Source organism: Hordeum vulgare, chromosome 2H (assembly GCF_904849725.1).
Source record: "Hordeum vulgare subsp. vulgare chromosome 2H, MorexV3_pseudomolecules_assembly, whole genome shotgun sequence".
Classification (NCBI taxonomy): Eukaryota; Viridiplantae; Streptophyta; class Magnoliopsida; order Poales; family Poaceae; genus Hordeum; species Hordeum vulgare.
The window spans coordinates 302,840,524-302,864,950 of record NC_058519.1 but is presented as its reverse complement, the minus strand read 5'-3'; the positions used below and the strand labels follow the sequence as shown (position 1 = coordinate 302,864,950).

Genomic DNA, 24,427 nt, shown 5'->3' with positions numbered 1-24,427 from the left:
GATGCAACATCATATTTTTTGGTCAATATCTCCACGCTCCGGACGAATTTGAAGGTGATTCCAACTGGGCTGGAAAGCACATAAAATCTACTTGGATCCCAAAATGAATCACCCAATTTGGAGTCTGTATGTAAAAGTTGTAGATGTTTTGGTACGGATATGTCTGTGCAGTTCGAATCTTAGTCTAGAACGTGAGACTTGGACTCTATCGTCTCTTGGGCTAAAAGTGACGTGAGAGAACTTCTTGAACAACAACTAATTATTTCCTTTGACATGAGAGGACCTCTTGAATAGCAATCAACCATTTCCTCTTCCCTTGTCATCACACCTGGTTAATACAAGTGTTCAGCCATTCTGCATTTAGGCATAAAATAAAAACAGGTGAAGTATTTCTGTTCCGGATAACATAAAAAATTATTGCATGACTTTTATCAGAAATCACCTCAAATAAATATGCATATGCAATGATTGTGATAATATCCAAGGTAGTCATGTCCTCATCAGACCGGTGGTGAGGGAGTATCTCAGGCAGGCTGTGGACAAAGAAGAAGTCGTGGAGGTCAACCTCGATCCTCCTGTGGTCCTGCTCGTGGAGGAGGATGATAGTAGCTATGTCGCAGCGCCTTCCATGACAAGAGAAGGTAGGAGGCGACGAAAATCAAATGACTGATGAGCTAGGGTGCCCTTCGGCCATGGCGACGGCTATGCATAGCTGCCTTCCCTCGCAGCGTCTGGACAAATAGGAGGGGAAATGGGGAGTCTGGGCTAGGCCTATCTTGGGGTTGTTTTATAGGGGCTTAGGGCAACCTTATGTTGGAATTATGCCCTAGAGGCAATGATAAATAAGTTATTATTATAATTCCTGCATCAAGATAATCGTTTATTATCCATGCTATAATTGTATTGAATGAAGTCTTAGATACATGTGTGGATACATAGACAAAACACTGTCCCTAGTAAGCCGCTAGTTGGCTAGCCAGTTGATCAAGGATAGTCAAGTTCTTCTGACTATGTGCAAGGTGTTGTTGGTTGATAACTGGATCACATCATTAGGTGAATCATGTGATGGACTAGACCCAAACTAATAAACGTAGCATGTTGATCGTGTCATTTTGTTGCTACTATTTTCTGCGTGTCAAGTATTTATTCCTATGGCCATGAGATCATATAACTCACTGGCACCGGAGGAATACCTTGTGTGTATCAAACGTCACAACGTAACTGGGTTACTATAAAGATGCCCTACAAGTATCTCCGAAGGTGTCCATTGAGTTAGTAGGGATCAAGACTGGGATTTGTCACTCCGTGTGACGGAGAGGTATCTCGGAGCCCACTCGGTAATACAACATCACACACAAGCCTTGCAAGCAATGTGACTTAGTGTAAGTCACGGGATCTTGTATTACGGAACGAGTAAAGAGACTTACCGGTAAACGAGATTGAAATAGGTATGCGGATACTGACGATCGAAACTAGGGCAAGTAACATACCGAAGGACAAAGGGAATGACATACGGGATTATATGAATCCTTGGCACTTAGGTTCAAACGATAAGATCTTTGTAGAATATGTAGGATCCAATACGGTCATCCAGGTCCCGCTATTGGATATTAACCGAGGAGTCCCTTGGGTCATGTCTACATAGTTCTCGAACCCGCAGGGTCTGCACACTTAAGGTTCGGCGATGTTTTATGCGTATTTGAGTTATATGGTTGGTTACCGAATGTTGTTCGGAGTCCCGGATGAGATCACGGACGACACGAGGGTTTCCGGAATGGTCCGTAGACGAAGATTGATATATAGGATGACCTCATTTGATTACCAGAAAGTTTTCGGCATTACCGGGAATGTACCGGGAGTGACGAATGGGTTCCGGATGTTCACCTGGGGGGGCCAGCCCACCCGGGGGAAGCCCATAGGCCTTAGGGGTGCTGCACCAGCCCTTAGTGGGCTGGTGGGCAAGCCAAGAGGGCCCTTGCGCAGGAGATAAAGAAAATCAAAGAGAAAAAGGGGGAAATGGGAAGGAAGGGAAGGACTCCACCTTCCAATCCTAGTTGGACTAGGATTGGAGGAGGATTCCTCCTCCCCCCTTCGGCCGACCCCTTGGGGCTCTCTTGAGCCTCAAGGCAAGGCCCTCCCCCTCCCTCCTATATATACTGAGGTATTAGGGCTGATTTGAGACAACTTGGCCACGGCAGCCCGACCACATACCTCCACGGTTTTTTCCTCTAGATCGTATTTCTGCGGAGCTCGGGAGGAGCCTTGCTGAGATAGATCATCACCAACCTCCGGAGCGCCGTCACGCTGCCGGAGAACTCATCTACCTCTCCGTCTCTCTTGTTGGATCAAGAAGGCCGAGATCATCGTCGAGCTGTATGTGTGCTCAACGCGGAGGTGCCGTCCGTTCGGCACTAGATCGAGTGGATCGTGGGACGGATCGCGGGACGATTCGTGGGACGGTTCGCGGGGTAGATCGAGGGACGTGAGGACGTTCCACTACATCAACCGCGTTTCTTAACGCTTCCTGCTGTGCGATCTACAAGGGTACGTAGATCGGAAATCCCCTCTCGTAGATGGACATCACCATGATAGGTCTTCGTGCGCGTAGGAAATTTTTTGTTTCCCAGACGACGTTCCCCAACACCTTAGACCGTCAAATCAGTGAGTCTGCCAACGTGAAACTCATGGAAGTGATGTCGTATAAAAGGTAGAAGAAGAACCAGGCTAATTGTGTTTTCGAGCTATAGTGAACATGTAAGTTAGGTGGGCTTCCTCTCCCCCATTTATTTTCTTTTCCATTTCTTCACGCAAAATCTTGAGGGAAAAATAAACATAAGGTTAGAGAGAGAATGAAGGAGAGATATACATTTTCGTGTGGTCATAAAAATACTCTTCAATTTATAAATTTGGTTGGGGAAATTTATTATAAATTTAAATAATTTTGAATTAAATAAAAAAATCTTGAATTTTAAGCCCAACCAAACCAAACCCAAAAGGGCTTAAATTTTTATAAGGTGACCCTACAAAAATAATTTGATTTATGAGCCAAAGTGGACACTTTTTCAAACAAGTAAAAAAATGCCACTTGAAATTGGAAAGGAAACAAAGAAGAAAAGGAGCCAGGGTATTTTGACACTTGGTAAATCTTTTTGAAACTTCAGCAAAATATATCAGGAAAGGGAAAAGAGAAGGAGTAGACAACAAAGAAGAAGTTGCAATGCACATGAACCAGTAAACTAAAAGAAGCACCACAAGAGTATGTAGATGATGCATGATGCAAAAAAACATCATAAGCATGTGATATGCCATACATCTCCAACGTATCGATAATTTATGAAGTATTCATGCCATATTTGCCTATGTTTACAATACTTTTATATGGTTTTGACGCGGTTCTTATGATTTATTTAGAACTAACTCGGACTGACGTTGTTTTAAGTAGAATTACGATGTTGTTGTTTTTTGTGCAGAAAATAAAAGTTCTTGAAATCGCCCGAAATGTATTTATGATTTTTGTGGATAAAATAAAAAATACCATAGTGAAGAACCATCGAAGGGGAGCTACGTGTGGACCACGAGGCAAGAGGGCGCGGCCACCCCTGGCCTGCTCTATTGTGTGGTGGGGCCCATGTGGCTCCATCTGGTGTAATTCCAACTCTAAAAATTCCTATATACAGAGAAACCTCCAAAAGTTAATCTAGAACTTTTGCTCTGTCGCGGCAACTCTGTGTATCAAAGAAAACCCCATGTGGAGCTTGTCGAGTACCCTGCCGGAGGGGGAAATTATCTTCGGTGGCCATCTTCATCATCCCAGTGGAGGCCATGACAATGAAGGAGTAGTTCACCCTCGAGGCTGATGGTATGTACCAGTAGCTATGTGTTTGATCTCTCTCTCGTGTTCTTGAGATGTCACTATCTTGATGTATCGCTGACTTTGTTAATATAGTTAGATCATATGGTGTTCTCCCCTTGCCACTTTGATGTGATGAATGTAACCTTTTCCTTTCAGATTTTGTTATGTTCAATTTGAATACTTTGGGTTTGAGAACACTTGATGTATGGTTCAAGTTGCTATCAGTTTTAACAATGTTTTCATACTTAAAAGAGCAAGATGATAGTCTCTTTTTGCAACTTAAAAGAACGCTTTTTTATAGAACTATATTATTTTCATACTATTATGATGTAGTTCTCTCGACCATCAATCTATGCTATGTACATAATTGCTTTTGAAATATAATATATTTTTAATTTTTATTTGTATACAAGTATCATATTTTGTCGTCGTCCCAGTGTCCCGAATATGTATGGACCGGATATATGGAATCCTAGTGTTCCATTTACAAAAGAAAAAGGAAAAAAAAAGTTCGTAAGCTTCCTGTGCGGTCATCTGATTCTTAGGTGCTCTGCAAACATTGCAAAAGCCCCCTCCAGAGTCCCTTAATTACGCGCAGGAATCTTCCCCAAAACGAGAGCAAGGAACGCCCGGTCTACTGTGTGCGTGTCGTCGCCATCGCCACCGCTCGAGAGATTCCTGAGATTGGAGAGAGGGAAGGGAAGTGAGAGAGGGAGGAGGCCACGGCCATGTCGTCGTTGGGGACGTCCAAGGGGATCCTGGAGATCGCCAAATTTGGGGTGTACGTCGCCGTCCCCGTTACCCTCACCTACCTTGTCGCCACTGACGCCAAGGCCATCAAGAAGCTCATGGACCTCGTAAGGATTCCTTCCCGCTGTTCTCCCATTCGGTTCAGTTGTTAGATCAAGGATGGATCGATAACGCTGCCTAGTTTCTTTTTTGAAATAAAACGCTAACTTTATCAATTGGAAATAACAGTTACATCGTCAATAAGAAGAGGTACAATTTCATCCATGGGCTCCTCAAAACAGTCCCTTGTCACAGAAACTTTCGCTAATCTAGCTAGTTCATGATCCACCTTATTTGCTTTCCTATTACAATGTTCAAACCTAGTAAGCGAAAAATCAGAAGCTAAAAAATAGCAATCATCGAAGTCCGCCGCCGCGGCTCCTGCTGATTGTCCCCCATTCTTCATTGTGTTGATAACTTCACTGTTGTCGGAGTTAATAACAAGGCGATTACATCCCGCCCTCTGTGCAAGTAATAGTCCAAACCTTAGAGCCAAAACTTTTGCTGTCAAAACATCCGCACACCAGTCAAAATTCAAGTTTCCGCCAACAATAAATCTTCCTTTATCATCTCTAAGATCATGATCAAAAGAAGTATCAACATTCAGCTTAACAAAACCCACGGGAGGTTTCTTCCTGTCGGGTCCTGGGATTGGGGGTACCCAGGCTCACCTGCCTGCGACCCAGGGCACGACGCGTGTTGTGGGCCCGGGAGTGCTTCCCTCCAAGGCCCAGGAATCCGACCCTCACGACCCCGCCTCCTCGTGATCATCGAAAATCGTCAGGGACCGGCAGAGTTCCCCTCGAGGCCATTCCCCCCTGAGGTCCACGTCGTGAAGCCGCCTCCTGAACCCCCCCCCCCCCCCCCCCCCGGCCCGTATGGAGCAGACTAACCAAGGACGGCCCGCTGGGGTCGCACTGTCCTACCTCCTCACGGAGGTGACGTGAGCCACGCAGGACGGTGCTAGGGTCGGTACCAGCAAGCACGGACAGCGATGTTTTCCCCTTTGGTGTTAAGGGAGTAGAGCCAGCTCGCGGGTTCCCAAAGCAACCCCTAAAGGTTTTCTACTCGGTGCAAGAGGACCGAGTCTGGGGGCTCGGCAGGACGGAGGTCACCCCCGAGCCCACCAGCGCGTCATGGCGAAGAGCTTTAGCAGGCGTAGACCACCTTTGTCAGGGTGGGCTGCAGTCCTGTCCCCTTTCAAAATGGCCGTTGTGGCAACCCTTCCCGCCGAGTGCTTTTGGGGGAAGAGGACCGGGGCCGGTATAAGAGGGAGGTTCTGCCTCCGTAGAAAGGGGATCCACCAACTCCATTAGGGGAAGAACCCCCTTTGTACTCGTCTTCCACCTCAAGCAATCCAGACAAGCAGGAGTAGGGTTTTTACACCGCAAGGTGGCCCGAACCTAGGTAAACTATGTGAGTGTTCTTGTTCATCTTCCTTAGCTCAAGCAACCGGAGAGTCGTCGTGAGGTTGAGAGGCAGAACAGGGTAGGAGAGCGAGCGCACCCCAGTGCTCGAACCTTTCTGGGTCTGCGGAGCCCCGATTCCGACAGTTCCAACCTTCTTTTTTATTAGATGCGTTAGGGGAATGGGCATTTGCATAGTTTGTTGTTATTGCCCTAATCCCCATGGAAGATTGTTGTGCATTTTGAACCTTTCCTTCATGAACCAGCACACGTCTGTCCCACCATAGATACCAAGCGGTTATAGCTATCAGTTCACGTACATTCTGGATGCCCAGAATAAATAGTTCGTTGTCCGGCATAAGAAGTAAAAAATTCCAGGATTGCTTCTCCCGCCCAATCAATAGCACATGTTTTTTTAATCACCCCGTACATCCCCAGCTTATTCCTATGACAGAGGAACAATATGTGTTTCGTGTCTTCCTGTCCATTCGAGCATGAGGGGCATATAGGCGAAACCTTCATGTGTTAACAGTTCTTAGGCCCTGGCATCCTGCTGCGGAATTGAGTCCCTCTATCTTAACCCACACTATCCCCTGATAAAGTGTGTTAAAAGATCACCCCCCCCTCCGTTCATGGGAGAATTGATTTTAACCCCCCCCCCCTGTTCGCTCGCCTTGGATCTTATGCCTCTTCTTTGCTTGCCTTTCTCTGAACCCCCCAGTTCAGTCTAGCTCTTGCTGATGTCCCCTTTTGAATTGTTTAACAAACTTGTTAGTATATATAACCATCAAATAGAAATAAGAACATACAGAAGTACCCTTCAGTTTAGAAGGCACATCTTGTGCCTCGTTCGGATGTCCCAGCCACAACATATTTTCTCAAAATAAACAATGACATGAAGTACTTCAGCTGTGCTATGTTTCACACAAAAAAAACAGTATACTTTGCTGTCAGACATGGCCTTTCACACAAAAACAGACTGCAAATATCTAGTCTCACAATGATTCACACCCCTTTGCAGATCGAACCACTCACACTTAAATCCCCATGTCAATCTCCCTCTGCACCTAGGGTTTCTAGGATTTAGACAACCATACAAGAGAAACCACGAATCCATGGAAAACGGAGGGGAGTACCTTGAGGCAGCAATGGAGGGTGGCTGATGGGGCAGGGGGCGGGACTCGGCGGAGCAGCAGGGGCGCGGACGGTGGGCCGAGGCACAGCGACTCTAGCTGCTGGTCGAGCAAGAAGGAAAGGGGAACGAATGGGCTGGGCTCTTGAGCAAACTTTAGGAGCGCAAATTAGTCAAATAGGAATATTATAAGACCAGTTTTTTTTTTCATTATTAGCTAACTGAACAAATAACAATGATGAGGGGGCAATCAACAACAATTATGTGGTAGGGGGCATAGGATCCAAGGCGAGGGAACAGGGGGGGGGGGTTAAAATCAATTCTCCCTCTGTTCACTATTATAAGATGTTTTAACCTTTTTCTGATACGGATGTATATAGACTCAATTTAGTGCGCTTGTTCACTGGGTTCAGTCTTTATGTAGTCCATGTTGAAATAACATCTTATATTTGTGGATATTATTTAGATGGCTAGATTGTTACTATATTGCTTGTAGGGTGGTTCTTGACCATGAACTAGAGTTTAGGCAAAGTAGGCAGAGTTGGCTCTGTAATTTGTGCATTTAAGAAAGCTTAGGCTCTCACATGTGTCAAGAACTTCATGTCTGCTAGGTTTGTATCTGCAGAAGGAGAATCTGTTGATAGGTAAAGGGTAAAGCTGTGTTATCTTTGCACACTAGTTGAATTACTGCTAATAAGATGGGACGGTCCATTATTCGTTGATAAGAGACTTCAGAACTCTGCTGAGAAAAACACTTGAGGCCTTCTTTGGCGGCACTCTCCTCTCTAGCTTCACCTAATCCTTTGGTATCTTTTTGTAATCAGTATACCCTGCTGATACCAAGGAATGCAGCAAGAAATATTTGTTACTGAGTAGGTGGAATTCATGGACTTTAAGAATAATAAGAAGGCTCAGGCGCTCTGCTAGATTAGTAGCTGCTAGAAATATTTTGTTTATTTGTAAAGCATAGAGAAGAGGAATGTCTTTACCTCTTTGGATCACGAGCTGAATTAGAGGCTTATAGCAATAGGCGGTGAATGATTGTGTGTCCTTGGAAGTCCTGGTGTCTAGTTTGTTATAGGGAATCAACACAATGCTTCATTATATGCATTGCATACTTTTTGTTGATGGGGTCTCTATAATGGTGCTGACTAACACTGGATGCCTTCTTTGATGTCCCTCTTTCTAGTTTTAAAAATAAATCATGTAAGATCAGTTCGCCCTAGTGTTATGAAAGAACTGAGCAAACAAGGGTTATGTTATGACCGGTACTACGTACCAAAGGAGGAGGCCCAATGGGCAGGATTAGTTACGGGCTTAGCCCAAGTTATCTTAGCTCTCTTAGTCTCCAAGTTATCTTAGTTATCTTAGTCTCCAAGTTATCTTAGTCAGCCGTGAGATTATATAAACCGATGCAAACAACTCTTTTGGAATTAAGCAATATAGACATAACTCTATTGCCCGGCTCCCAGAGGGAGCCGGAACCCTAGCCGCGCCGCCGCCTCCAACCGCCGCCGCCTCCCTCTCACGCGCAACGGCGCCCTGCCGCCGGCCGCCGCGCTCCAGCCCTCGCCAACACCGCTTCATCCACTACAACCTCCGCCCTAGACCCGGTAGAACCCTAGCTATTCCTACCAATTGGGTATCTAGAGACGACAGGCCGATCATGTCTTCCTCGCCGACCGCCACCACGATCCCGGCCCCACCACCGTCCAGATCGTCACCACCGCCCCGCTGCAGGCCATCTCCACCGCGCCGCTGGGTACGGCGGTTGCCACCGCCGCGTCGGCTACCACTGCCGCCCCGACTCCTGTCGTCTACACCCCGGAGGAAGTTACGGGGGCCCTGCGCGACCTCGCCACCACGGTTCGCCACCGGCCCCCGCCACCGGGCTGCAGCTGCTGCCATGGCAGCAGCCACCACCGCCGGGCCACGCGATCGCCGGGTCACTTCAGCACCCGCCACCACTCCGCCTTGGTCGCCCCGTCCGACCCAAGTGCTTGCGGCGTCGGCCGCGTCGCCCCCCCTTCCAGCAGCCGCTGCAGCTGCCGGGGCCGCCGCAGTTCAGCTCCGGGCCGCCTTCCACAACACCAGCAGGCGTCCCGATCCAGCAGGTCCGGTTCCTGCCCTCACCGTCCCCACTTCCGGCCTGGTTGGCCGGGTCAGTTCCGCTGCCGGTCTACACGATGGCGTCGGAGCAGCCGGCGATCGCTCTGTAGTACGGGGGGCCCTCAAGCTCCGCGGGCCCCTACGCCAGCCGCAACAGGCCGCCTTTCCACGGGGGACCCCCGGTGGCCACTGACCCGGCGCCATCACCCTTGCTGCTCCGCACCGCCGAGCCGTACGGACACGACGGTCTTACTCAGACACCGTCGCACTTCGCCAAGATTGACTTCGCCACCTATGACGGTACAGAGGACCCCCTCAACTGGCTCAATCAGTGTGAGCAGTTCTTCCGGGGGCAACGCACGCTCGCGTCAGACCGCACTTGGCTCGCCTCCTATCACCTCCGGGGCGCCGCACATACGTGGTATTACGCCCTCGAGCAGGACGAGGGCGGCATGCCCCCATGGGAACGCTTCCGCGAGCTCTGCCTCCTTCGCTTCGGACCTCCGATACAAGGGAGGCGGCTGGCGGAGCTCGGCCGACTGCCCTTCACCTCCATGGTACAGGACTTCGCCGACCGGTTCCAGGCCCTGGCGTGCCATGCGCCCTGCGTGACGGCTCAACAGCGGGCCGAGCTTTTCGTCGGTGGTCTGCCGGATCACATCCGTGTGGACGTGGAGCATCGGGGGCCCCAGGACCTTCAGACGGCCATGTACTACGCCTGCGCCTTCGAGCGTCGCGCGCATGCCTTGCAGCAGGCGGCACCGGCTCGGAGTGGCCGACAGCCAGCCAAGGTTCCCCAAACTACGGCTGTGCCGGGCCGTCCGCCCCCGGTCCCTCCCGCGACTACCACTTTGGCCTCGACGCGGCCCTTTCGCTGTCTCTCTCCGGCCGAGCAGCTCGAGCGCCGTCACCAGGGGCTGTGCTTTAACTGCGACGAGCCCTACATGCCGAGCCACGTCTGCCCGTGCCTCTTCTACTTGGAGGCGGCCGACTACGTCGAGGAGGACACGGCCGCCGACGAGCTCGGCGACTTGGCCGCACCAGCTGCTGCGGAAGTCGCACCGACACCGACGACAGCTCTCGTGGTCTCCCTCCATGTCCTCGCGGGTATACGAGCGGAGAAGACTATGCTCCTGCCGGTGATGATCCACGGCGAGCGCCTCGAGGCCCTTCTGGATACGGGCTCCACACATAACTTCCAGCCCGAGTCGACCATGCGCCGCTTGGCACTTCAGCCGTCGGGCGGGGAGCAGCTGAGGGTCACCGTGGCTAACGGCGACCGTCTCCAATGTCATGGGCTTGCACGGGACGTTCCCATCACCATAGGCGACGAACACTTCACCATCCTCTGGGACTTCGACTTCATCCTCGGCGTTGACTTCTTGCGGACCCTGGGTCCCATTCTCTGGGACTTCGACGCCATGGCGATGACCTTCTGGCGCCTGGGTCGCCGCGTCCGGTGGGAGGGCGTCGGTGGCGCCCCACCAGCGACGCCACAACCGCAACTGACCGCGACTTCTGCCGAGTCCGCGCACCCTCTGTTGGATCATCTCCTGCAGCAGCACAACTACCTCTTCGACGAGCCTTAGGGTCTGCCGCTGGCCCGGGTGTATGACCACCGCATCCATCTCCTGCCAGGCACGGAACCGGTGGCGGTGCGTCCCTACCGTTACCCCCAACTGCAGAAGGACGAGCTAGAGTGGCAGTGCGCGCTCATGCTAGCCCTGGGCATCATCCGGATCTCCACTTCACCGTTTTCGGCGCCGGTCCTCCTCGTCCGCAAGTCGGACGACTTGTGGCGCTTCTGCATCGACTACCGCTCCCTTAACGCCCAGACGCTCAAATACAAATTTCCCATTCCAGTCGTCGACGAACTCTTGGACTAACTACATGGGGCGTGCTTCTTCACCAAGCTCGACCTCCGTTCGGGCTACCACCAGGTGCGGATGCACCCGGACGATGTCGCGAAGATGGCGTTTCGGACTCATCACGGCCACTTTGAGTTCTTGGTGATGCCTTTTGGCCTCTCCAACGCCCCGACGACTTTTCAGGCCTTGATGAACGACGTCCTCCGGCCTTACTTGCGTCGGTTTGTGCTCGTTTTCTTTGATGACATTCTTATCTACAACACGACATGGGCGTAACATCTTCAGCACGTCGCCATCGTCTTCAACGAGCTTCGAGCGCACCATCTTCATCTTAAGCACTCGAAGTGCTCGTTCGGGACGCCTTCAGTCACCTACCTCGGCCACGTCATCTCGGCCAAGGGTGTTGCTATGGACGCCGACAAGGTGGCGGCCGTTGCGGCCTGGCCGACGCCGCACTCCCCGCGGACTCTCCGCGGCTTCCTGGGCCTCGCAGGCTACTACCGGAAATTTATCCGGGAATTCGGCCTCATCGCGTCCCCGCTCACGCGTCTGCTCCGACGCGACGCCTTCGCCTAGGATGCGGAGGCCACAGAGGCGTTTGAGGCCCTCAAACGGGCCTTCACCACGGGTCCCGTCCTTCAGATGCCCAACTTCGACCGACCGTTCATGGTCGACTGCGACGCCTCCGGCGTGGGGTTCGGCGCCGTCCTTCATCAGGGTGATGGGCCCCTCGCGTTCTTCAACAGGCCTTTCCCCGCGCGCCATCACAAGCTCGCGGCCTATGAGAGGGAGCTCATTGGTTTGGTGCAGGCCGTGCGCCACTGATGGTCGTTCCGGAGTCGCACGGATCACTACAGCATCAAGTTCTTACTGGATCAGAGGCCGTCTACCATGCGTCAACATCAGTGGATCAGCAAGCTCTTTGGGTTTGATTTCACCGTCGAGTATCGTCCGGGCGCCTCAACTCCGTGGCCGATGCCCTGTCACGCCGTGACGACCACGACGCTGACGCGGGCGAATCCGACGGAGCGGCCCTCTACATCCGCTAAGGGCCCTCGTTTGCCCTCTTCGACGACATCCGTCGGGCCACCACAGACGTGCCCGACGCACAGTTCCTTCGGCAGCGCCTTGATGCCGGCGACCTGGAGGAGCCGTGGCGTTTGGCGGAGGGCCTGCTCCTGCATGGGCGACGCATCTTCGTGCCGGATCACGACGACCTCCGTCATCAGGTACTGCTGCTGGCCCACTCGGCGGGCCACGAGGGTGTGCAGAAGACCCTCCACCGTCTTCGCGCCGACTTCTACATCCCCGGCGATCGGGCCCTGGTTCGGGACTGGGTGCGGTCTTGTGTGACGTGCCAGCGTAACAAGACGGAGACACTGGCCGGTAGGGCTGCTAGAGCCCTTGGAGGTGCCCTCTCAGGTTTGGGCCGATATCTCCATGGACTTCATCGAGGGCCTCCCCAAGGTGGGCGGCAAGTCCGTCATCCTCACGGTGGTCGATCGCTTCTCCAAGTACGCCCACTTCATCGTGCTTGGCCATCCTTACACCGCCACCTCCGTGGCCCGGGCCTTCTTCGACGACATCGTTCGCCTACACGGGTTTCCCTCTTCGATCGTCAGCGACCGGGACCCGGTGTTCACGGGGCATGTCTGGCACGATCTTTTCAGGATGGCGGGCGTGAAGCTCCGCTTGAGCACGACGTTTCATCCTCAGACGGACGGCCAATCCGAGGTCGTCAACAAGGTGATTGCCATCATATTTGCGTTGTGTTACAGGTGATCGTCCTCGTGCTTGGGTGGACTGGCTTGCGCGGGCGGAGTACTGCTACAACACCTATTATCACTCCGCCCTGCGCGCCACGCCGTTTGAGGTGGTCTATGGCCGACCGCCCCCGCCCATCCTGCCGGTTGACCCGGAGACGGCTAGGACGGAGGTGACGGGTGATCTTCTTCGCAACCGCGACGAGATGCTTGCCGAGGTGCGCCAATGCCTCGTTCAAGCCCAGCAGTTGGCCAAGCACTATTATGACGGCCACCACCGCGAGGCGGAGTTCGCGGTGGGCGACTGGGTGTGGCTGCGTCTCCTTCACCGTTCTACGCAGTCCCTTGACCCACGCGCGAAGCGCAAGCTGGGCCCGCGCTACGCCGGGCCATTTTCTGTGTTGGAGCGCATCGGAAAGGTGGCCTACCGCCTTTAGCTTCCGGCCGGTGCTCGCATCCACGACGTCTTCCGTGTGGGGCTCCTGAAGCCTTTAAGTGGGGAGCCACCGGCGGCCACGCCGGCGCTACCCCCGACCTCCGACGGGGCCTCCTTCCCGGGCCAGCAAAGGTGTTGCGGGCCCAACTACGTCGCGGGGTGTGGTACCTGTTGATCCAGTGGGAAGGCCTTCCAGAGGAGGACGCGACTTGGGAGCAGCGTGACGAATTCAGTCAGCACTATCCAGACTTCCATCTCGAGGACCAGCTCGAGGACGAGCTGTTTGCGCAGGCGGGGAGAGATGTTATGACCGGTATTACGTACCAAAGGAGGAGGCCCAATGGGCAGGATTAGTTACGGGCTGAGCCCAAGTTATCTTAGTTTCCAAGTTATCTTAGTCAGCCGTGAGATTATATAAACCGATGTACACAACTCTTTTGGAATTAAGCAATATAGACATTAACTCTATTGCCCGGCTCCCAGAGGAGCCTGAACCCTAGCCGCGCCGCCGCCTCCCTCACGCGCAATGGCGCCCCGCCACCGGCCGCCGCGCTCCAGCCCTCGCCAACACCGCTTCATCCCCTACAACCTCCGCCCTAGGCCCGGTAGAACCCTAGCTGTTCCTACCAGGTTATGATGTCAAGCAAGTTGGTTCAATCATCTTATTTGTTTATGTGCCGGTGGCAATTTTCTCTTTTTGTAGGAAACACGGTGATCTTGCTTGTGTCGGTGGAAATTTGACTTATTTGTAGGCAAATGCAGTGATCTTATTTGCACGCATCTGCATTTGCTAATATGGGGTTCCTCAACATGTGAGCTCATATTGTTTTTTATGGTGGTCATACTTCCTACAACTGTTTCTTGTTCTGCTGCATCACGAAGTTATCAGAAGCAAACCTTGCTAGTCATGTGCTTTCATGTATCCCTTTGTACATTTCCTCCCTTTCCTTCCTTTTGGAACTTTACAAAAGTTTGAATTTATACTCTGTTTTGGTCCTACTGCAGCGTCCTTATGTGGTTTACCCTCCAGAAGGCCCACGACCACCACGGCCCGAAGAACTTCGTGAAAGGGCTCGGGAGATAGCTCGCAGCAGAAGGCAAGAATAAACAGGTGGACCATGATTGCTCCACATAGTTTGTACTGAGACCATCTTCTGCATGATACTACGATCCGCCCAAAAGATTCATGAAACAGGGACAGAAAAACTCCAACTGTCAGTCATGCTGTCGTGAGTGTATGGTTGTCAAATAACATGATTTCACTTTGAAAGAAACCCACTTGACTCCGGTTATACTGCTGTAGTGTTTCTGGTTGTTGATGTAAAGTTATGAGACGTTTCCGAGTTGTGACGAAGAGTAATAAACCAATTTCATCGCTCACATGATCCTGTTGATTGCTGATGCCATTTCTAACATCATCATCATCATCTATCTTACTAGCTGCTGTTTCTAGTTTTGATCGTTTGTTGTTTTAGTTCTGAGTTTTGTGGTTGTTTGGATGCTGTTGTAAGCTGATCATGTGGACTGTTGGTCGTTTTTTTTATCTCAATCTTAAACTGCATGGTTAAAAATATCATCTCTGTCTCTCATGCCGTGTTTTTTCTTATATCAACATGATTTATCCTGTTTGACCTTGTGTACTGAATTTTTTTTCTGAGACAAACCTTGTGTACTGATTAGCAGTAGGGTTGAAAATCAAATGAAAGTAGGTCAAATAATGAAAGGCTGTAAAGAAACAGTGGAGCAGCTGGGCGTGAACATGTCTCAAATGTGGAAGGGGTTAATCCGTCCGATTGACCAATCCTTACCCTTCACCGATGCAACATGACAGAGGCCAAGCTGTCCCGGCGTTTCGATGATAGATAGTTTTCGTTTTCGATGAAAGTCGACTTTGACGATTTGAATATGAGTGTGCCAATCCTGATCACGTCGGAGCACGATCAATCTGACCACGAGAGTCTATTTCTCGATCAATCTGACCACGAGAGTCTATTTCTCGCAAGCAAACAAAGAACAAGTAAGAAACTGAGATTGCAATCTGAATTTTACGGATTTAAGAGCAAAACTTTACTAATCAAGCGGCAATCTGAATTTTATGGATTTAAGAGCAAAACTTTACTAATCAAGCGGGGTTCTGCAACGTCTTGGTGTGAGCATTGAACACAAATGAAAGACGGAAGTTGCAGTTATAACGAAGTTTAACCTAAACAAACCCAAAAGACGGCTTAAGGGCTGCATTTATAAGGGAAAAGAGGGGGGATTTCATCCACCCTTGATAAGGTGGTATTAAAACACCTTTCGAGTCGTTTTCCCTACAATAGAAACTCTAAAAGCAACCTAATAAGAGGTAGGAGGGTCAAAACGTGCTAATCAAAGGAAGAAGAAAAAAGTTAGGCAAGGCAACAAAGTGAGCCACCCCGCCCGACCCACCCCACCCCGGACAGAGATCAGGTGACATGCACGTTTGCATGTCACCATATGCCTTGCGGCTTAAATTCAAATTTAAACATTGTGATATTTTAAAAAAAAAAATTATGCATGTTCACAACACATATTAAGATAACCCCTAAAAAATTCAGATCAAAATTGAAAACATACATCGAGAAACAAAAAAGAGAAATCTGTCATTTGTCTTTTTTGTTTCTCGATGTATGTTTCGAATTTTGATCTGAATTTTTTAGAAGTTATCTTAATATGTGCTGTGAACATGCATGATTTTTTTAAATTTTTTCACAATGTTTAAATTTGAATTTAGGCCGCAAGGCACACACTAACATGCAAACGTGCATGTCACCTGATCTGTGTCCCCCCACCAGCTTTGCTGCTTAAAGCAAACTGTCTGGAAAAGGAAACATTTGTGGCACCTAAATTGGTGAAAGCAAACAGATTGGGGGAAACATGGCAAGCTAATAGAAAGGAAGCCGATCAATCGAGTACGAACCTACACCGTGGCCGTTGTTCGAAAGTCAACCGTACCGTTGTTGGAAAGAATCGAAGCGGGATCCAATTCCATTTCAACCGCTGAGGTCATTAACGAACTAGAAAAGAGCTAAGGAACTATTTCCAGATACCTAATCGGGTGCTGAACGAACTACTACTTCAATATGTCATTGCAATTTCAAATGGGTTTCGATGGCACTCAAGCAGCCTCACTACTTCGATCTCAGTAACCTAATGATCTCCCCAAACCAACTCAGTCTACCCGTGCCGCCGGCAGCTCCGACCGCAACGGCCACCAAAATCCGTCGCTGACCGTCTGGTCAGTGGCGCCACCTCTCTCACGTCATGGGGCGCGCCCGCTCGGCGTACTCCCGCGCATTCAGCCGTTCGAGCTCGCGGGAAAACGAGGGATGGGGCCGCCCAACGTCCATCCCAGATTCCGTCCAACCCAACAGTCTGTCGGCAGATCCGGTCCCTACGCCGCCTCGCAACTCGTGAACGACTCTCCCCGGCCCTTCGCCGTGAATCCTGCTCCGGGGGGAGTGCTTCAACGCTGCAGCCGGCCTCTCCACCCCGAATATTGAGGGGATCGTCAGTTTGGGCAGCCATGCCTTATGTCCATCATAGTTAGGCCCTGTTTGGTTACAAATAAGTCACTAACTTATAAGTTAAAAAGTGCAAAAAGTGACTTATTTTGTCAAAAGGGCCTAACTTATAAGTCACCCCAACTTATAAGTCATAAGTTGCTATACCCCAACTTAAAACTTATAAGTCACCTACTTTTTGATGGGTCCCACCACTTTTTCCCACCCGTGCCCACCGCCCCATCCCACCCGTGCCCACCGCCCCATCCGCTCCCCACCGCGCAGCGCGCCTCGCCGCCGCCGCGCAGCGCGCCTCGCCGCCGCTCCCACCGCGCAGCGCAGCCTCGCCGGCTGCTGCCCTCCCCACCGCGCACCGCTGCTGCCCTCGCCGCCGCCGAGCTCCATCGCGAGCTCGCTCGGCTCGCCCAGGCCAGAAGCGCGAGCTCCGCCTCGCCCAACGCCCGGATCGGCTCGCCTCCTCCGCTCGCCGCCCGGTCTCCACCATGGCCGGCAGGAGCTTCGCCCCGCCCCTGCCCCGCCCCGCCAGCCGGCCGCCGCGCCGCGCCGCGCCCTGCCCCGCCGGCCGTGTCGCCCCGCCCCTGCCCCGCCGGCCGTCGCGCCCCGCCCCGCCCCTGCCCAGCCGGCCGTCGCGCCCCGCCGCGCCGCGCCCCTGCCCCGCCCCGCCAGCCGGCCGCCGCGCCGCGCCCTGCCCCGCCGCGCCGCGCCGCGCCCTGCCCCGCCGCGCCGCGCCGCGCCCTGCCCCGCCGACCGTGTCGCCCCGCCCCTGCCCCGCCGGCCGTCGCGCCCCGCCGCGCCCCTGCCCCGCCGGCCGTCGCGCCCGCCCCGCCGGCTGCAGCACCTCGCCCCGCCCGCCGGCTGCAGCGCCCCGCCGCGCCCCGCCCCGTCCCGCCGGCTGCAGCACCGCCTGTGCTCGTCCAAGAAGGACGCCGTCGTCTGGCTCGACGCCTGCATGCTCCGCTACTCCGGCGAGCCGTTCTTCGGCGAGGTCGACGACGACCACAGCGCCGTCGTGCCGGGCGGCGTCAAGAGCGCGGGTCCAGTGACAAGGTCGCCGGTATGGTCAGGTGACTTATAAGTCAGGTGACAACCAAACAAGGGTGACTTATAAATCACTGGTTTTAAGTTACCTGACTTATAAGTCACCTGACTTATTGAAACCAAACAGGGTCTTAAACTGTCTCCCCGCGTCAGCACTTCCCTTTCGGGCCAAGATGATGGCTCGACAGAGGCCATGTCCCACAAACGCGCCAGGCAAGCGCGCGCCCATGCTGGGGGGCGGCCATGCTGGCGTGAATGCCACCGGCCATCCTTCAATGCGAGTGCCGGGCGTGAGACCTTTTTTAAGGTGCTTCGAGGGGCGCTGCTTCCGGTGCCTAAGCTCGAAGCATCTGCGTGTAGACTGTAGAAATCGCATCCACCGCATCAAGTGCAAGTTTCCCGGCCACATCGCTCGCAACTGCCCCACAGCTCCATGCAATAGAAGGGGCGGCTATCCGTCAACGGCGGGGCACGGGCTAGCTACTAGACGTGGCCCGGTCCGCTCTCGTCTTTGCTTCCCCACCCCAGTGGCAACCGCGCGCGCCATGGAGCACTGTCGCCACACCGATCTATCCAGGCGGCCGAGGGACACCCACAAGGTGGTGATCAAGGTGCCGATGATGGAGTATCAGATCTCCTTCCTTTGGCGCCACGCCGACCTCCTGACAGCGGCGGCCGAGTGGCATGCGGCGAACCCCATGTCGGTGGACCGCACCTTCGACGCGTACTCCGCACGTAGGCCCACATGCTGCGGGTCACGTGCCACGACCCATAGGATTTCCTGGTGATTTTCGAGCTGCCGGCCCACCACGGCAACGTCGTTCGCCTCAGCTCCATCAACGTGTAGGACGTCGCCTTCTACATTAAGGCATGGCACGAGGACGGTCACATGGTTCACCAAGACTTCATGCTCCATGTGCGGGTGGTGATCGAGAAGATGCCCCTGCATATGTGGTCCCTGGAGGGGGCGGCGGAGGTGCTCGGAGTCAACTGCATCGTCGACCGCCTTGACACCCGCACGCATGAGCGCGGCCACACGCGGACTTTCGCGTGTTGGGTGTGTGTGTGGGATGTCGCCTTCATCGCCATGAAGCACACCATCTGGCACGCAGCACGCGACGCTGGGCGCGTCGAGACCATGCTGGGCGCCTCTCCCCCAAGCCAGGAGGTGGCCCCTCCTCCCCGTGTCAAGCAACACCAGATGCTCGTCCACGTCGACCGCGTCGAGGACTGGTCCACCCCATTGCCGTGCTCCTCCCACTCCGGCCAGAGCAGCCTTCCCTCCTCCGGGTCTGATGACGACCGCCCTTGCCCGTCATTCTTTCCGGGCACGTGGGCGATGCACGTGGAGGACGGCTAGGGTCAGACCAGGCGGCACCCGGCGATGGTCTTGCCCGCTGGTTGTGGCGGCCTGCGGCTCAGCCCACGTCGCGACCATGACGACCAAGACGGCGAGCAGGGTCGCCGTTTGTGGAAAGACGCCCTCCTCGGACTGGCGCATGGAAGGCGGGTGCATGAGTCGAAGCACAATACCGCGACCCCGCCCTGACAGTGGAGCATGACGCCCGCTAGCCATCATCAGCACATGGGAGACCACCGCGATCTCCATGCAAGAGCCAGCAGCTTCAAGGCCACGCCACCGCTCCCGCTCCTGCTAGGGCACACTTCCATCCCCATGGTGCAAGCTGCGCCCGCGGCAATAGACGGTCCCGCCTCACCTGTCTCCACCTTCTTCGCCTTAGCGGATCGCGTTCCACCACCTCCCCCACCCTCACGTTGACTCCAGCAACATGCAAGAGATTGATCAGGCCATCACCGAGGCGCTCGCCTCTCCTCTCGAGTTCCCCACTGGAACCATCGCTGCTGCATGTCGCGCCTCCCCCTTGGCTGTCTTCACAACCGTCCACGTCGGCGCGATGACGTAGCAGGTCATGCAGCTTCAGCTTGGCTGCGGGGATGAACACGTAGGCCAAACCAGCGGCCTATTCCATGAAGCCCTGGCGCCGATCATCTCTGACACACCTGTCCGACGCACTTCGGCGCCCTCAAGACCCGTGCTAGTACCGCACCGACCAGACAGAGCGCATGGAAAGCTAGCGCCAACTCCAACGTTCCTGTGGTGTAGCGCGCCTCCCTGCTGGTGGTCAAGCAGCTTGCCCTGCTTGGTCCAAAGGAGGCCATGACCACCAAGGTAGCTGAAGCTCTTATCAAACGGTTTGACGAGCCCCACTCCGACGACGACATTGCTATCATCACCAAGCTCACCCCCCTCGACCGGGAGGCTCTTTGCACTGCGGGCGGCATGGCTGGCCCGAATGCCGCTGCTCATGCTGTAGTTTAGATATGTTAGCCCTGATCATCGCTAGTATTAGTCTCCGTCAGCGATTGGCCCTAAGCCAATTTGAGTTAGGATTGATGTTAGATCTTCGTAGTTCATGCGCGCTCCAGTTACGTTGGTGGTGTATCAATACTTGATTCCAATCAATAATGATTTACAGTTGCTGGAGAAACTTATTGTGTCCACTGATTAACACACCATTTTCCATCATGAGTTGGAATGCCAGGGGATTGAATTCACCAGCAGGGCGGTTTGAAGTCCACGATCTCGCTGAATCCCATAGGACTTCTATTCTCTGCGTGGAAGAAACGAAGCTGGAAACCTGGTCAGCTATCACTGTCCATGAGCTTGGGGGATCCTTGCTAGAGGGATGCGTGGTGCTACTGGCAAATGGCACGAGAGGAGGGGCTGCAATTCTCTAGAACAAGCGTCTGGTTGATCTTGCTGCTCATGCCGCAAGTTGCTTCTTGATCACGACCAATGTCACATTTCTACAGGGTGATGCGTCATTCTGGCTGACGACCGTATACGGCCCCACCAACGAGGCCCACAAAGATGCCTTCCTGGCCGTCCAAACTGCCCTGCTAGTGGGCGAGCCATGGCTAATCACCAGTGACTTCAACATAATCTATGAAGCGCGAGAAGAGCAATGTCAACTTGAACAAAAGACTAATGAGAAAATTCAGAAGGGCCATCGACACTGTCGGTCTGAAGGAAATAAAGTGTAAGAACACACGTTTCACCTCGTCAAATGAGCGGGAAAACCCTACACTCGTCAGCATTGACAAGGTCTTCTACAACTTCGAATGGGATATACTATTCCCTATCCAGATATTGATGGCTGCCTTGACAGCCTATGCGGATCACTACCCTCTCTTTTTGGCAAAAACGAAGACACCTACATGCAAACCACCTTTCAATTTTGAATCCTTTTGGACGCGGTTCTCTCACTTCCAGGAGACAGTGCAACGGGCGTGGCTGCGTCCGATGACTCTCGTTTGCTATATTGCACGGATCAAGCAAAAAATGAAGCGGACTGCTTATTACCTCCAGATTTGGGCTAGGACATTGTTCAGTGATGCCAAGGTTCAATTCCACCTCGTCGCGGAAGTTGTCCTCAGGCTAGACATCGCCCAAGAAAAATGATGCCTCACAACTGCGGAATTTCACCCGTGGAAACAACTAAAGCGGAGAATCATTGGGCTCACGGCGATCGAACGTGCGCGCAAGGGACAGGCGTCGAGGATCACATGGCTAAATGCATGGTCGCCAAGACTGCTTTCTTTCAAGCCAAAACAAACTCTCGAAGGAGGAAGAACTTCATACATCCCTTGCAGTCACAGTCAAGAATGGTGTAATAGCCCGGTACCGACGCTTCAGAAGATTCCCCTTTTTATTCCGTCGTTGTCGTGTGATTTATTTGGTTGTCGCATGCATCATCGCATTATGTGCATCATCCGCATTGCATCGGCACTCCGTGCCGTCATTTTTTCAAAAACTTGCATATGTTATTAGTTGCTGGTTCTCCCCGTTTTGTCGTTGACCGTTTCGATACTAACCACACACACACGTGCCCGCGACATCTTTAAAATATTGTTTATAAAAGTGTGTATAAAAAATTCTTAGACTGGGTTGAAAGTTGGCGTGCGGTCTTAATATAATGTTTATAGTCTGCATGTAAAATTTCGTCGCAGCCGGAGATAGTTTGATACCCCAACGGATAAACCTATAGCGTCACTATAGCCGGTCAAACGTCAGATGTTTTTGGTGTTTTAAAACTTGTTGTCGGGCTGCCCTCATCTTCCCTCTCATCTCAGCTGAAAGCACAATACGACCCCTTGGTGGTTTTGATAATTCGTGACAACATACATTGTCTCTTGGACTAACACTTTTACCTAGATATTTCAGATTTAGTCCATGGAGAGCTTTGGCTAAAGGTTTATGTGAAGATGCCCCTTGATGCAAGAAAGGAATAAGATTGGCCCAAGCTTCAAGCTGAAAGACTCTTCATTTTATATTTCTGATAAATCACTTCTGAGTCCATAGAAAAGCCAATACTATTAAAAGGGGGTGAGGTAGTAAAATGAACTGATTGCTCAAAGTGCTCAAAGTTAGCCACCAAAATACTCAGTCATTTTCCCCACATAACCATTCTGTCTAATTCCACATACTCAAATTCGGTGTCACCAACTTCCACATTTCAGACCCACCGAGTTTTACCTCAGATAGAAACTCTAGCCATTCTCACCAAATCGGTGCAACCTAGTCCATATCAGTGCTACCGAGTTCAGTGTGACCAACTTTCTGTTGCCTCGGTACACAAAATTGGAATTTACGAGTTTGAGTATCGGTGCCACCAATTTTGGCAATCTGACTGTTAGCCACCTTTTCGGTGCCACCGAGTTGTGTGTATCCATCCCACCGAGATTAAAAAGTTACTGCCTTTGTGTGAATCGGTACCACCGAGTTTATGACTTCAATGTCACCGGGTTTGCCACTTTAGGTGTAACGGTTGGATTTTGTGTGTTGCCTATATATACCCATTCACCCACCTCTCACTCGTACGAGAAGCACTCAGAACACACACTTCATTGCGCGATCCATTTTATGAGAGAGAACCACCTACTCATGTGTTGAGACCAAGATATTCCAATCCATCATTTGAAACTTGATCTCTAGCCTCCCCAAATAGCTTTCCACCAAATCAATCTCTCCTACCATGCCTATTCTATGAGAGAGTGATTTTGTGTTCAGGACACTACCTTTAAAAGAACAAGAGCAAGGAGTTCATTGATCTACCACATCTATTACCTTTTGGAGGGTGGTGCCTCCTAGATTGGATAGGTGTCGCTTGGGAGCCTCCTACTTCGTGTTGTGGAGTGAACCAAGATTTTTGTATGGGCAAGGGTATCGCCTACTTCGTGAAGATCTACCGTGAGTAAGGCTAGTCCTTCGTGGGTGGAAGCCGTGGTGGAATAGACAAGACCGCTTCTTCGTGGACCCCCTGTGGGTGGATCCCTTCATGGACTCTCACAGCCGTTACCTTCTGCTGGTTGAAGTCTCCACTAACATGGTCATATGATAGCACTACCTATCGAAACCATGGCAAAAATCATTGTGTCAACCTATTTGCGTTTGATCTCCTAAACTCTACTCCTTTACATGTGCAAAGTCTTGACTTTTCCGCTGTCATATATGTTGACTAGCATGTGTAGGGTGTAGTAGACTTGTTAGAACTGCTCTATTTCTGCCTTCCTTGAACTTGGGTTAGGTTAGGAATTTTATCTTGACAAGTAGTCTACCCCCCGTCTAGACACATCTTCTATCGATCCCACAATTGGTATCAGAGAAATGTCTCCAAAACCTTGGTTTAATCTCCGTTGGAGGAAGATGAGTGTGACTAGTTCCGGTATTTTTAGTTGTAGAGTGCCTATTCTTGATGGATAGTACTTTAGAAAATGGAAAGATGAAATGCTTGATATATTTGATGAGTTCCATTTGCGCAAGTATGTTGAATATCCCTATGCGCCTCCCATTGATCCCATTCATCCTTCTCATGATGATGAAATTGATATGCTTGGTAATCTTAACACTGTCAATCTAATCATTAGAGGATTACCAAGAAATGTGCTTAATCAGTTGAAAAACTTTGAGTGTGCTCATACCTTGTGGAAGGAATTAGAGAAAATATATCCAAATTATTCCTGGAAAAATCTTGATATCATTGTCCACAAATGCATTGCTTTTCACAAAATGAAGCTAACCGATCCTAATTTTGATAAATGCCTATTTTGAGCTTCGTGACCTTATGCGTGCCAAAGGAGATGTCATTACTATTAACAATATCATTGTTGAAGCCATTCAAGTGCATAAACATGAACATTGTCATAGTCAAAATTCTGATGAAACTCTTATTTCTTATGAGGGAACTTCATCCGATGATGATTATGTGGAGCATGGCTACTACGATGAAGATGAGGACTTTGACATCGAGTATGAGAAGACCATGAGGAACCTTAGTCTTATGGCAAACCTTAGAGACAACATGGCCGGTGGAAAGGAATGGGTTCTCGACAGTGGATGCACTGATCACATGACCGGAGATAAATACATGTTCCGTGAGATCACGCAAAACAGTGGACCTCGAAGG

General features: G+C 51.7%; 1 protein-coding gene across 1 annotated transcript; it reads left to right on the top strand.

Moving 5' to 3' along the window:
- The first annotated feature begins 4,429 nt into the window (after nt 1-4,429).
- Nucleotides 4,430-14,736, top strand: LOC123426141. Its single transcript, XM_045109915.1, has 2 exons — nt 4,430-4,710; nt 14,362-14,736. Exons 1-2 carry the CDS (start codon nt 4,582-4,584, stop codon nt 14,461-14,463), a joined length of 231 nt encoding a protein of 76 aa, XP_044965850.1. The 5' UTR covers nt 4,430-4,581; the 3' UTR covers nt 14,464-14,736.
- The last annotated feature ends 9,691 nt before the right edge of the window (nt 14,737-24,427 follow it).

Bases quoted from the DNA above. Each gene is read 5' to 3' on its own strand.
- LOC123426141 (XM_045109915.1), top strand. From the start codon at position 4,582: ATGTCGTCGTTGGGGACGTCCAAGGGGATCCTGGAGATCGCCAAATTT. The intron at 4,711-14,361 runs GTAAGGATTCCT...GTCCTACTGCAG, and splicing joins TCAAGAAGCTCATGGACCTC to CGTCCTTATGTGGTTTACCC.